Source organism: Protopterus annectens, chromosome 6.part1, assembly GCF_019279795.1.
Source record: "Protopterus annectens isolate FY-2018-M chromosome 6.part1, PAN1.0, whole genome shotgun sequence".
Taxonomy (NCBI): domain Eukaryota; kingdom Metazoa; phylum Chordata; order Ceratodontiformes; family Protopteridae; genus Protopterus; species Protopterus annectens.
The window spans coordinates 40,167,971-40,183,304 of NC_056738.1; the positions used below are offsets into that span (position 1 = coordinate 40,167,971).

General features: G+C 37.3%; 1 protein-coding gene across 2 annotated transcripts in view; it reads left to right on the plus strand.

The window, feature by feature from the left end:
• The window catches only part of TRIM54 (tripartite motif containing 54), a 1,123,771-nt gene that overhangs the window by 659,139 nt on the left and 449,298 nt on the right, over positions 1 to 15,334 (plus strand). For both annotated transcript variants that reach the window (XM_044075469.1, XM_044075470.1), the window contains exon 5: positions 4,279 to 4,512. In XM_044075469.1, the coding sequence (XP_043931404.1) occupies positions 4,279 to 4,512 (234 nt within the window). The remainder of the gene's footprint in view (positions 1 to 4,278; positions 4,513 to 15,334) is intronic.

A 15,334-nucleotide genomic window follows, 5' to 3' on the forward strand; every position in this document is an offset into this window, starting at 1 on the left:
AACCCAAGTTAATTACTCCATCATAAAATGCCCTTAAGAGTCAACCTAATAGTCAGAGACCTGGGAACATATGTCAATAGTAATCTGGACCTTGACCAACATGTAGCCAAGTTAATAAGAAAATCATTCTGTTACCCAATTTATAGCTAAGGGTATGGCATCCAGGTCCAAGAAAATTGTAGTACCACTCTACTAAGCCCTTATCAGACCTCTTATTAAATACAATGCTCCTTTTGGCATGTACCTAACCAGACACCTGCAACAGTTGGAATGTCCACAAAGGTTTCTCACCAGGAGAATTCAGGGCATGAATACCCTGTCCTACACTGATCACCAAAAGGCTCCATCTCTGTATCCAGTCTCCTACAGGCTGCTGAGAGGGGATCTTTACCTGACTTACTGGGCTTCCTCAGATCCAGCCTTGGTGGATTTGCTGCACATGGGCAAAACAAACAGCACCAGAAACACTAGATCCAGGGGGTCTGAACTTCACTTGTGACATAAATAGAATGTGCTAGAGAGACAGATATGAGTCCCAATGGATCCCTGAACTATGGAATAGGCACCCCATCCATGTAAAACGATAGGCACCCCCACCCATATAAAACAGTGTTCATCCTTGAACATATTCATATTAAACTTTGACAGCTGCATGGGAAATTGTAAATTTAGCCCTGCTCTGTCCCTCAAGTCCCTTATAAACTGAGGCCATCAATAAGAATCCTAACTAGAAACCCCACACAAAATTTCTTAGTTATCTCCCTATTAACATGCTCCCCGACACACCCATAATACTCAGGACCCAAATGGCTTGAGGTGCATGGCTAGGCTTGTAAGGTCCCTAGTGGCCATTAGCCTAGTAACAACCTATGAATTACCCATTCTGCACATTGAAATCAGAATGCAATCCAATCCTGATTTACTCAACCATCAGCCTTTCAACCAGTCACAACCAACTATATCTACAAACTACTAAAAATGTTTAAACTGTCCATTCCTGCCTTTGATGCCTTCCCTCTGAACATATGACACTTTGCACAGTGGCTGCAGCTTTCCCCATGTATTTACTATCAACTACTCCACTGCATCCTCTTAATTTCTATCTATCTGGAAACAAGCTATAGTTATACACAAAGGATGATTCACTTATTACTAAGACATGTCACATCCAATTGCTGTCCTCTGTCCTATAGTCAGAATCCTTGAACTATGCAGTGGTTCTCGAGTTATACAATATCTATCCAAGCATAACATACTTTACTCACTCAACACTGATTTAGAACACATCAGAGCACTGAAACTGCCCTACTTCAATACTTTGAACTTGTTAGAGCCAGCCTACATCCGAGCAAAACCATAACTGCCTTCGGTTTTGATCTGTCTGAAGCCTTTGATGCAGTCAACTCTCAGTTTTTACTATAAATCCTAGCCCACTGCACCCTTCACAATTGTTCATTCTCCTGATTTTGCAGCAATGTATCAGATTATTCACAATCAGCTGTGTGCTAACACTCTTCCTCTTCACTTTCAAACTTAAATTAAGTATCACAAAGAGTTACACCTGGACCACTCCCCTTCTGTAAATTTGTCCATGATATGGACCATCGATCCATATGGACGGTGCATTGGTGCAGTGGTAGAGTTGTTGCCTCACACCAAGAGGTTCTCTGGTTCGATTCTTGGCTGGAATGCCTTCTCTGCGGAGTCTGCATGTCCTCTCTCCGTTTGTGTGGGTTTCCTCTGGGTGCTCTGGTTTCCTCCCATGATACAAAGACATGCATCTAAAGTGTTTCTCTCTGGGCCTCCACTGAAAATTGGCTTTGTTCCAAGTCTGCCTTTTCCAGTAAACAAATGTAAAAATAAAAATAAATAAATAAAATGATATGCATGCCCACTGCAAGCCTATAAGTATAACAAAACATGCTGATGACTCATCTGTCCTTTGCAAAGGTACAGACATTAAATGCATTACTTAACAACCACAAAATGTCTTCACTAAGCTATACTTGGAAGCATCTCTCTAAATGTTATTAAAATAAAAAAACAATACTTTTTACTCCTAACTTATATCAACAGTACAGAACTGGAAATCTCCTCAAAAGATAATTGCCTCATTGAAAAGTTCAAGACAACCAAATCACTGGTGACTCAGTATTCGTGTATCCTAAACTCTAAGATGGCCGTCATCATATCTTTTGTTACAGTTTTTTCACTAGATTTTCACTGCTTGGATTGGTCTTTCCACATGTCCATTGACCTGAGTATAGTGTAGGCTCGGCTACTATGTTTGGATTCCTGCTCATACACAAATCTCCTGAATTAATGAATTGGGTACTGTGGGCTACTGCTACAAATGAGACTATCAGGTATTTGTGTTTTTGAAAATATTAATTAATGGATTAATCTCACTTGCAAATATTATGCCTGTTTGTTTAATTATTTTAGGGAACTTGAAATAATAATTTACTCATGAGATAACAGTGCCTCAGTAAACTGGAACAAACCTGTAATCACAGTGTTGTATTAATGATTTGTTACTGCACATGCTAGCATCTCTTCTTTCAGATTTGTGTTACGGCATGCTCTGCAGGAGACGTAGCTCAGTAGTAACTGTTCTGTTTGAGTTGTATCTGGCCAAGGCATTATATCTCTTTCTGTTTCTTTACAGTTTATTATCTTTTGCTGTCATTCATGTAGCCTCTCAAACAATTGCTTTCTGGTTTTACTGGAAACTATTATTTTGTCAGCTTTGAGCATTAATCAATAAACTTAGTTTGTTTATTCACTGAAAGAAAAATAAGACTGAGTTTCTTTACCTACTAGTGACCTTTGTTCATGTCATCCTGGCAATTTAACATCTTCTTTAATAAATGTTATCCTTCTTCAGTGCATGCTGCTTCTGATATGTGATATATTTAAACATACTCATTCGTTCAAACTGCTAGCACAGATAGCCAGGTGATTGGCTCGATTATTTTAAAATCATTGTCATGCCCTGACCTTTCATTAGGTAGAGTGTCAGGATGTATCCCTTCAAAGGGATAGAAATGTATGTCTGTTGTCCTGTAATTTAGTTGCCTATATGATATTGATAAATAACATTGCTTGAATAACAAGTGAGATTCTACTAACTCATTTTGCAGTTTAGGAATGACAGTAGCTTTGTCTAGCACTGTAAAAGTAATCACCGTTTAAATACTATTCTAATTTATTTCTGAAGGTATAACCATCCACAATATCGGCACTGGCAGTGTTTGTAAGAAGGTAAGGTAGTACAGTTTAAACAAAAGACTGTCTAATTGTAGTGTTAAAGACCTCCAGCTAATTAGGCATTTATGAATTAAGTCCGTTGAACTTAATGCAGCGTACAGCCAAAATAAAAGATGTGTCGAAAGAAGCATTCATGCTTCACTAAAGGTACAAATGCTACTCTTATAGTAAAGACATGAAATAGCAGTGATCCTAGCAGATGCCACAGCATGGATTATGAGGAAATGACCTTATCATTGCCATTGTGAATGTGCAGCAACTTGCATCCTCTTCAGTATTCCCATTTGACTCAAAGCCATTCCTGTACCTTTTCTTAATGAAGCTTTTGTTCAAATCACTGTCAAACTGTTAATCTGTGTAACCATCTCTAGTTGCACTGACCTTTTGATTATTTGTACTTTTTTTCACTCATGTCTACTAATCAAGCTGCAAAAATTTGACGTCTAGAAACTGCATGCCTGTAAATTTACTGATTTCAAGTACTGCAACATTAATCATCATAAAAGGACACATAACTCAATTCTTTTTTTTGAAATGAGGAATGAACCTTTCTGTGGGCCACATTTTGTTATGACATATTAGTATTTAAGATGGATATCCGGGACTTAGGTTCATAGGTGAATACTAGGCTGTCTTGAAAGGCCATTTTAAGCCTAGCCAGTGACCTGAGGTCAGACTTAAACCTGTATCTTGTGTCTGTGAGGTGAAGACCTTAAGTATTATGCCAGACCTACCCTCTGTGTATTTTCTATTCCAGATGCATATAGCATCAGTATGGAACGATGAATGTTTTACTTGTAGAAGATGACACCATAGCCACCATGTAGTTGTACAGTCCGTGATGTTGATGTTCTTTTGTGTTTTTGCTGTTCTTGGTCTGTAATACTCATTAACAAAGGGAGAGTTTAAGTTAATGACTGAATTATGGGCGTTACGTATTTTCAGTTCAGCTTATTAACAAAAGGCAGAAAAACTCAAGCAAAGTAATAATGCATTTCTAACTTTCAGGAAAATGGCAAAATACAGAAATCAAAACTCAGTGAGAAGTTTGACACCCTCTACCAAATTCTAGAGGAAAGGAAGAAACACCTGCTGCAGGTCATTACTCATGAAAAGGAAGAAAAGGTGGAACGTGTTCGCTCTATCATACGACAACATGGAGATCACCTGGAAAGCTCATCCAAGTTAGTAGAGACAGCCATTCAGCTGATGGATGAACCCCAGATGGCGATCTTTCTGCAGGTATGTACAAACATTCAGCTGTTATTTGTGCTAGCAGTTATGTTACGGTGTATAAATTCTGAAGCACTGTCTGTTGCACATTTTGCTTAACCAGTCACAAATATAACTTTTGTTCATTGTTATGGTAAGGTTGCATGTAACTGAGGTAGTAACCACATAGTATTGAAAAATAAAGAGATTAGCATTCTTGAAGAAAAGAATATACACAGCTTAATTATGGTACTGAAAATATTCATACTTAATTAAGGAAAAGAAGGTTAACAAACATGTTTTGAACAAATGAGCTGGTAACCAAATGGCTACTGACATTTCAACTACAACAAAGATTTCTGGTAAGCGTGTGTACTGATGACACTGTTGTAAGTTCTATGACAGCCTGATAAAGTAAAACTGCATAAATTCATGCTGTCTGCAGCAGATGTGAGTGCATTTATGCCATACCAGGCTCTTGTTTTGACTTCTCAGTAGGTCACCTGTATTTCTATCCCTGACTGTCAATAGCAGCTGCCTGAGACCCCAGATAACACAGAATGGAAAGCTGATGCCTGTTTTCTATAAAGAATCAGTGTCAGTGCATTTTTAAGTGTATTCTGGCAATTATTGTATTGTTTTCTGAGATGTTCCCCTTCTTTGTGTTGGTGTACCAGGAAGTCTTGGGGTACAGGGGAACGTGCCCTCTACAAAAACACTTCCAGTTTAACATCTACAGTTTGACTTTTCACCCATTTTTCACCCATTTGCTTTTAACATTCTAGGTCCTTGGGTTTCAGTCGTGTGGGGGGGTATTATTAGTGGAGCACTTTATTTTCTGGGATCAGTAACAGGTCATTCCTCACATTTCTAAAGGCTGATGTCTGAATGAATAAACCCTGCGTCAGATTTTAATGCTGTTATTCTCTTATTGGATCAAGACAATAACTAAGCTGCTTTATTGCTGTTGAACTCTATGTATTCTATGACCATGTCACACCAAAACTGATCTGTGATTGCAGCTCTCTGTGGCTGCATATTATTTATCAGGCCAGCAACGGCTTACTGTTGAGCTTTTTTATGAGCTCCATGACAGCACCCCCCCCCCCAAAAAATGTTAACATCGAATACTGCAGTCATGCAATGTGAGCTGTAAGTCAAACAACAAAAAGTCAAAACTCACTGTAAGACATTTAAACCATTCTTGCAGGGAACTTTCACCCCTGAAGCCCTTGATGTGGAACGATGCCCCATACCTTTGCTATGTATGTATACTACGGGATTGGTGAACCTCAGAATAGGGGGTAATATGAATCTTCATCCTAGTATACATTTAAGAGTAAATACACCTGAAATAACTCTGGGTGACAGTCCTTGAAGTGTCACATTTCTGCCTGGCAGCCATGGTCCAGTTCATAAAACACACTAATGACAGTGGAGTTTCCTTTAGAGTACTGGCCAAAGTTTCCATAATCAGTATAAATTGTTCCTCAGCTCTTCAAGCAAAAAGGTCTTTAAGTATCATCACCAGGATGGGTTGTTCCTCAGCTTTATATAAATACATAGCTTTTTCTACATACTGCTTTATACATACTACTTTATACATACTACTTTATACATACTGCTTTATACATACTACTTTATACATACTACTTTATACATACAACTTTATACATACTGCTTTATACATACTGCTTTATACATACTACTTTATACATACTGCTTTATACATACTACTTTATACATACTACTTTATACATACTGCTTTATACATACTGCTTTATAAATACTGCTTTATACATACTACTTTATACATACTGCTTTATACATACTACTTTATACATACTGCTTTATACATACTGCTTTATACATGCTACTTTATACATACTACTTTATACATACTGCTTTATACATACTGCTTTATACATGCTACTTTATACATACTACTTTATACATACTGCTTTATAAATACTGCTTTATACATACTACTTTATACATACTGCTTTATACATACTACTTTATACATACTGCTTTATACATACTGCTTTATACATGCTACTTTATACATACTACTTTATACATACTGCTTTATAAATACTGCTTTATACATACTACTTTATACATACTGCTTTATACATACTACTTTATACATACTGCTTTATACATACTGCTTTATACATGCTACTTTATACATACTACTTTATACATACTGCTTTATACATACTACTTTATACATACTGCTTTATACATACTGCTTTATACATGCTACTTTATACATACTACTTTATACATACTACTTTATGCATACTGCTTTATACATACTACTTTAGACATACTGCTTTATACATACTGCTTTATACATACTGCTTTATACATACTGCTTTATACATGCTACTTTATACATACTACTTTATACATACTGCTTTATACATACTGCTTTATACATACTACTTTATACATACTGCTTTATACATACTGCTTTATACATGCTACTTTATACATACTACTTTATACATACTGCTTTATACATACTGCTTTATACATACTACTTTATACATACTGCTTTATACATACTGCTTTATACATACTATTTTATACATACTACTTTATAAATACTACTTTATACATACTGCTTTATACATACTGCTTTATACATACTACTTTATACATACTGCTTTAGACATACTGCTTTATACATACTGCTTTATACATACTACTTTATAATTATCACAAGTCAGGCCTCAGTTTTATTCAAGTATGCCACTGCTGTTCTACTTTGCCTCTTCTACTAAACTTCACATTATAATTTTGTTTTTATGCTGGGGCTCCCATTATACGCTGGAGGAGGATTAGTGTGCTCCTTGTAATACAGTACATTTAAATGTAATTGGGGGGGGGGGTACTTGATCCAAAGTTGCTGTATCTGAGAGAATTCCCCTTTCTTTCCCTTCTCTAAGGTATAGTAATCTTACATTTAGTATATACAAAAGTTGGAGTACAGGGGGCTTGCGTCCCTGAAAAAGATGCTTTTACTGTGCAATACTCAGTTTAGACATTTGCTGAGTTTTGGGGCTAATTACCGTTACATTTTTGAAGCTGTGGGACTCAGTATGGTGTTTTAAACTTTCTATAGGTTACCTTTTACTGACATTTAATAATACTTTTACTGTATTGTTTCTAGCATTTAATAATTATGAAAATATGTGCATTTCAAATGTTTGAATTATTCAATAGCATAGTTGTTTTTATTCCATGGTTTGGTATGGATGCTTTAAGATTATTTCTAATTAAAATTGTTCCTTTCCAAATTACATAAATATTGTAGTACTGTATCTTTCTTCTATTCTACTTCCAAATACTTATGCTGTTTACAAGCTTGTCTGATTACTCTTGAGTATTTAATTCATTATCTTCCTAAAGATATGTCCTTAATCATTTATAGTATTGTGTGACCTTAAACCATTATAATTTGCCAAGATGTGAGCTTATTACATTATCAGAAGTATTTCTTTGCATTGTATCTTTTCCTACCACAGGCATGGTTCACAGCCAGATAAGGTCCTTGTACTAGTTCATTCAGCCTGGTTAACAATAAATAAATAAATAAAGTAAATAAAATAAAACAAAATACAACTAAGCTATTCCTAATTCCTCTTGTCAGGCTGAATCTAAATCCATTCTTACCAGTGACTGAGTCGGAATATCTCTCAACCTCTTAGCGTAAAAAGTCTGGGCAAAGCCTGAGAGAATGGGGGCACAAAGGCCCCAAAATAGGAAGATATTTTAAATATTGTTCTTAAAACATGATTTTTCTTAGCATGTATGTTTCTCAAGGACATGAAGTCTAAAACTCAAACGTATAAATTTTTTATTTGCTGATGGCAGAATTCCTCTGTGCTAGTTAATGAAGAAACATAAAATGGAGGAAAAGTGTGACACATTTTCTTAGGAGGTGACAAAAAGGAGTTTCTGTGCATCAAACAAATCACTTTAATCTCTAAATGTGAGACTTATGGGTTTAGTTTAGTTGTTTGTATGCTTAAATAACAATAAATCATTTGTTTAATAGGTCTTGTATTTTCATTGCTTAGCCAGCAGTAGCATTTCAACATCATATTGCTAGAAATGATCTGCCGAGTTATTTCTATTTACAGCAACAATACAAATGCAATTATCACTATTTCTCTGGATAGTGACTGCGGCATTTTTACTTCTGAATGACTAAATTATATATTTTTTATTTTAATTATATTTGGTTCTGCATCAGAAGTGTTGGCTGGTTTGCAACTGCTTTCTGGCTAGCATTTAACTTGGACTGTGAACAACATTATGAGGTTTTATGCTTACAACATCACTTTTACTTTGTAACTATTTATAATTAATAAAAAAGTCTGTGAAATTTCTGAATTGCTTGCCACAGATTCTATATATAAAGTGAACAGCTGTGGTGCTGGAGGGCATCCATACTTTACACACATTCTGTTATCTGCTGCAACTATGAATCCTTCATCCTTTAGGCATTTCAGGCTTATATGTTTTATACATATTGCTGTTTATCAGTAACAAGCAGGCTGCCCAAACTCAGGCTCTTATTCATCCACAAAATATACTTCAGACAGTGTCCCCACTAACTCTTATACCTCTAAAATGGGCATAGGATTGCCTGCATTCCCAATGTGTACAGCTCAAGTAAATAATTCAGCAAACTGAAATTAGGTTTGCTGTACTGTGATCTTAGTGAAAATCATACTGAAGGTTTCCAGTTGAGAGACTGATAAAATAACGGATGTTTTAATTTGCTCACCGAATAGAAGAACTGCAGATCAGTAGCAGGACAACTTGCTATCTTGACCTTTTTTAACAGTTTCATTATAACCTGCCAGGTACATCACATAAAATAAAGTTATTATAATACCAATACCAGTGCAAGGTGCACATTCCCTTGCTAATGTTTTTGTCACCCATGAGACTTGTTATCCATGAGATGTTTTTATCTTCTGAGATCTTGTCCCCTGCTTGTTTCTGTGTTCCACTTTTCACACCTCTGAGGTTTGATCCCTGTGTCACCTTTTCACCAATTTCAAATCTGAATTTGTAATCTGAAATATGATCCTTTGCCTTTCAGCACCAAGGACATCAACTTTATACTGGGTTTAGGTCTTGACTAATTCTTTCTTTATTGTTTTCCCATCTATTCCATTACAAATAATGGAATGAAATAAGTATTACCTGCTGCTGAGTAACCGTATGCCAGTGCAATTAATTATGAACCCAAGGCAGAGTCCCGCAAAGAGGGACTGTCTATGTGAATTTGTTTAGTGCAAACAATTGTGTGCTACACTGTCTATGAGTTCCAGTAACTGGGCTCTGGTGTTAGACAATAATTTAGTTCTCCTTTGTGTTTGTGCTCTATAAACAATATATATATATATATATATATATATATATATATATATATGTATGTATGTATATATATATATATATATATATATATATATATATAAATAATCTCTGTAAGTACTGTGTAAAAAATGTGAGAATGAACAATGTTCATAGGTTCATAGATTCATAGGTAGGTACTAGGCAATTGGCCTTAGGGCCTATATAAGCCTAGCCAAAAAGGTACCTTGGCTTTCGCCACCCAAGAAAATTATTTTCCTGTGCCACTGTCGAGCAGAGCCACAGAGGTGATCCACGGGGTGAATTTCCTATTTCCTATCCAATCATCAAGATTTTTCATCAAGAGTGCTAATGAGGAACTTTGTTTGATATAGATAGGTAGTTTGTTCTAGAGTATGGGAAGTCTTTGGGACAGGAATCTATCCCTCCAGCATGTTCTGTTTATTGTGTTGACAAGGTTTACATCCCTAAAGCTGTAGCTTGGAGGAATTGGGATTTCTTTAAGTGGAGCATGTCCAACAGCTCTGCGTTTGACATAACTTTGTATGTTAGGCAGAGATCACCTCTGAGTAGGCGATATGCGATGGAGTAAAGCTGAAGGTTTTTGAGATGGTCTGCATAGGGCATCTGTTTGAGGCCGGTAATCCTCTTTGTGAGAAATTTCTGCAGTCTTTCCAGTTGTTGTAGATGTCTTGTGAGGTACATACCAAAAGGGGCGTTGTCCTCTATAATGGGTCTAATGAGAGACGAGTAGAGGGGAATAATGGCCTCTTTTTTCCTGGATGAGAAACCTTTTGTGATGAAGTGTGCCACATAGAAGGATTTCCTGACTACTGTGGTGATGTGATTATCAAAGGAGAGACTACTGTCCACCTGTGTCCCAAGGTCTCTTATCACACTTTCGGTGTTAAGTAGACTACCACCTATGTGGTAGCTCATGGTACAGAGTTTTTACCAAAGGGGATGACATTGCACTTTTTGGCATTGAGCTTGAGGCCATGGCTTTGACACCAGGCATCTGTCTCAGTGAGGCCCTTTTGTAGGATGGCCACATTGTTAGGGATTTCGATTATGGCTCCTAGTTTGCAGTCATCTGTGAACTTCGTTAGCCAAAGACCTTCTGTGTTAGCCTGTACTTCAGAAAAGTAGATATCAAACAGGAGAGGACCCAGGACTGAACCCTGTGGTACTCCACTTGTCTGGTCTGAAGTCGGATTTGGAGTCTGCTACTTTCACAGTGTGGGTGCTGACAGTGAGCCATTTGGCAACCCATCTTGTGACATAGGGATTTATACCTAGTTTAGTGAGGTTATCTATAATTCCAGAGTGGGGGATGGTGTCAAAAGCCTTGGTGAGATCTAGATAGGCTGTGTGCACCACCTTACCCTCGTCTACAGCTTTGGTGACTGCTTCAAAGAAGTCTATCAGGTTTAGGAGACATGTCAAACCCGAACTGGGTGGGGTCCAGAGTTTGGAGATTACTAATGTCTTTGTTTATAAGTTCCATAATGATATGTTCCATGGCCTTGTTTGTTCCATGTTTGTCATGACAAATACCGATTATATTTCTGAAATTTCTGCGATTTTGAATGGCGATGACAAATATAGTTTGGTCTCAAGGGGTGAGATCAACAGGGCTTACTATAAAGTTGATGTATTTCTACATGATGCATTATTTCAAGGTAACATCAATGAAGTGGAGTACGATTTTTTGATGGTTAATTTCCCTAGAATACCTACTTTGTTTGGTATACCCAAGGTGCACAAAGAGGCCGACAATTTACAATTTAGGCCCATTGTATCAGCTAAGGGATCTAAAACTGAAACTTTAGCTGCATATATTGATACAGTGGTGAAGCCCATTATCAATCAAGCACCGCACATCATTAGAGATTCATGGCATTGCCTTGACAGAATTAAGAATTTTGTGAGAGGGAATAGGGATTTTGGGTTCCTTACAATTGACATCGTGAACCTATTCTCAGTTATTCCACACAATGTGGGTTTAGAGATGTTTTTTGAAGCTATCACAAAGGATGGATTGTTGGAAGGGACTAAGGCCAATTTTGTACGTGATTTGATGGAATTAGTGCTTAACAACAATTTCATCAATTTTGAGGGTGACCTATTTCAACAAAGGTCAGGTGTTGCGATGGGTGCGAGATGTGCGCCAGCATTTGCCAATGCAGTTTTACTCACATGGGAAAGAGAGTACATTTTTTCATCAGACAGGTTTATGACCAATATATTGATGTACAGTAGATTTTTGGATGACATTTTAATTTTCTGGGAAGGTGATGAGAAAACGGCGGTTGATTTTGTCGAATATCTAGGTAATACAACAGAATTTTTGAAATTTACATTTCATTGGGACAAAAACAAAATCAACTATCTGGATATAACCATTAGTAAAACAGATAGAGAGTTTGAAAGTAATATTTTTAGAAAAGAAAATTATTCAAACTCACTATTACACTTTTCTAGTTGTCATCCATTTCACCATCGTAAAGGAGTTATTAAGGGGCAGATGGTGAGAACCTCAAGGCTGGTTAGTAATGATGTACAATTTAGAATGGAGCTTTTTAAGCTTATAGGCATGTTTCTGGATCGTGGATATCCATTGAAGCTCCTATTAAGTGTAAGAAGGGATGTCTTGAGGGGAAGGAAAGAGCGGTATGCACCTGTTTTATGCACTGGTCTAGGACACATGGGTGAACACAAAACTGATGTTGCAATTAAGGGGTCTGATGTAAAGATGATAGTTAAATATAACCCTAAATCATCAGAAGTGATTGGTATAATAAAAAACATATGGAATTATGTTTTAAGTGATGAGCTTAAAAAAATATTGGGTTCAGAACCCGTGTTTGTGTTTAGTAGGGGGGACAACATAAAAGGTATTCTGGAGAGAAAAAATAAAAGTCAGTACAAATCCATTATGAAAAAAATGTGGTTTCTGCAGATGGTGTAGATACATCAACGAGGGTAGTTATGTGTGTGTACATGGCTATAAATACACCATCCCTTGTCCTGGGCAGTGCAACTGTTGTACGAAGAATATTATTTATTTGGCAACATGTGCATCGTGTGAGGCATTTTACGTGGGGAAAACCATTAGGAGGTTGCAGGATAGAATTGCAGAACATGTTAGATCTATTAGGAAGAAGGACAAGCACAATGCACTTTATCTACACAGTAATCAATGTGCTGGTTTTAATAAATTCACATTTTTTGTCATAGGACGTGTATTAGATTATGGTGAAGGGGGAGATATACCCAATAGAGTAGGGGCTTTAGAAACTGTATGGCAATTAAGATTAGATGCCTGTAAGCCCCCGGGTTTAAACGATTATATTTCAATTAAACCTATGTTAAAGTTAAGGTCCCAGTTAGTATAGTGATTGGATACAATAGGTAGCAGGGACTTATGTTCGGTGGCTAATATAGGTCAACATTTTAGTTATGTAGTAGTGTAATTTGTAACACATTTCAGTATGTTTTTTATTTTAATATTAATGCAATTTATTTAGCTGGTTGCTTCTATGGATAGGATTGGTGGGTTTGTATAATGTGTTCTGAGTGTATAATGAATGTTTTATAGTGATATTTGATACTAATAAGTAGATTTTTATGGATACAATATCACCATTTATGATTAATATTACAAATTATGTACTAATGTGCACATATTATATTTAATTATATTTGTAACATTTAATTGTTCAATGTTCAGGATTGTTGTAATCAAGGGGGTGTGTTTTATGAATCGAGTCGTTAAATTTTTGTATTAAATTCTCTGTTTAAGTCTATGAAAAGGACTCAGTTTTCATTACAGTGTGGCTTTTTGTGGAAGAGACTGCATCTTTTGGTGGCCGTATTTTGTTTACTTGCAGACCAGGCTCGTTAGGCTAATGGGGTGGTAGTTCCCGGGGTCCGTGGTGGCTCCCCATTTGTGGAGTGGGATAACCGTCACTGTGTACCATTCAGTGGGCACAAAGCCTGAGGTGAGGCTATGATTGTACATGGTGCTTCGGTGGGGTGCCAGTTCATTCTGTAGTTCGTGTAGAACACAGCCTGGGATGTTGTCAGGTCCCATGGATGCTGTGTTCTTGGCTTTGGTGAGTGTGGTTTTTACCTGTGCAGTCGTGATTACAGGAACTTTGCATTCTTCCAGTATAGAGATGGGCCTTTTAGGGGGTGAGAGGGGGGTAAATTTAGCACTGAACCTATCTGCCAGGATGTTGGCAATATCAGTTGGTTCTGCATATTTAGCACTATTGTGCTGTAACTCAGAGCAGATCTGAGTATTGCCATTGAGATTCTTGACATAGCTATAGAATGCTTTGTGGTTGTCTTTAGAATCAGTGGTGATTTTGTTTTCGTAACTAGCTTTGGAGGATTTTATGAGGGATCTCAGCTTCTTACTGAGGCTGACCAGGGAGTTCCTCCAATCATGGTATTTTACTCTTTTTTGCAACAGTTTCTTTCTTCTGTTGTAGAGTTTGTTTATAGCAGGGGACCAACAGATTGGCTTCCTATTTTTGGAGGATAGCATCTTGGTTCTGTTAGGGATAACACGATCCATGAACTTATGTAAGTGCTTATAAAGTGCATTTGTGTAGGATTCAGCAGTCATACCTCTATTGTCCATCTGCGTGGGTGTTGTGAAGTTTGCCACTTCTATCTTAAGAAGTGTGAAGTTGGCTTTGGAGAAATTTTTTACGGTGGTTTCCCTAATGGGGGGTGGGGTGGGATGGGGTGTGGATGTCTAGTGTGATTAGCTTGTGGTCGGATCTGAACAATGAGGAATTGACCTCTGGTATGGAACACCGGTCACCCATGTTGGTAATGACCAGGTCTAGGATATTGCTGCCCCTGGTGGGGGTGTGGTTAAGTTGATCCAAGGTGTTGGAATTTATGAATTCCAGAAAACGTTGAGCAAAAGAGTTGGTACATGAGTAGTTTTCCCAGTTAATGGTGGGGTAGTTGAAATCACCCATTATTAGGTTGTTGGGTTGTGCCTTAATATTTTAAAGTGTATCAAGAAATGAGGAGTGGGAATCCTGGAGCATGGTGGGGGATCTGTAGCAAGTTGTTGAAGTCAATAATTTTGTCCTTGTACTGTGGTATCATTCTGGGAGATGGCAGGATGCTACTCAGGGCTAGGGTCATACCTGCCTGAGCTACAAGATCAGAGAGCTCTTCCATGTCTCTTTTCATGTAGTCCAGGGAGTTATGTCTCAGGTCATTCACACCAACATGGACAATGACAGAGTCATATTTGTACTTGTTGTTGAGTGACCTGAGTGCATGTGTTATGTGGCAGATCCTGGCACCCGACAGGCAGCTGACAGTAACTTTCTCTTTGTTTAGCCTGGTGAGTGGAACATCAGTGCACCTGACTATAGAGTCACCTATGACTAGAGTGTTGGGTACATTGTTATGCCTTATG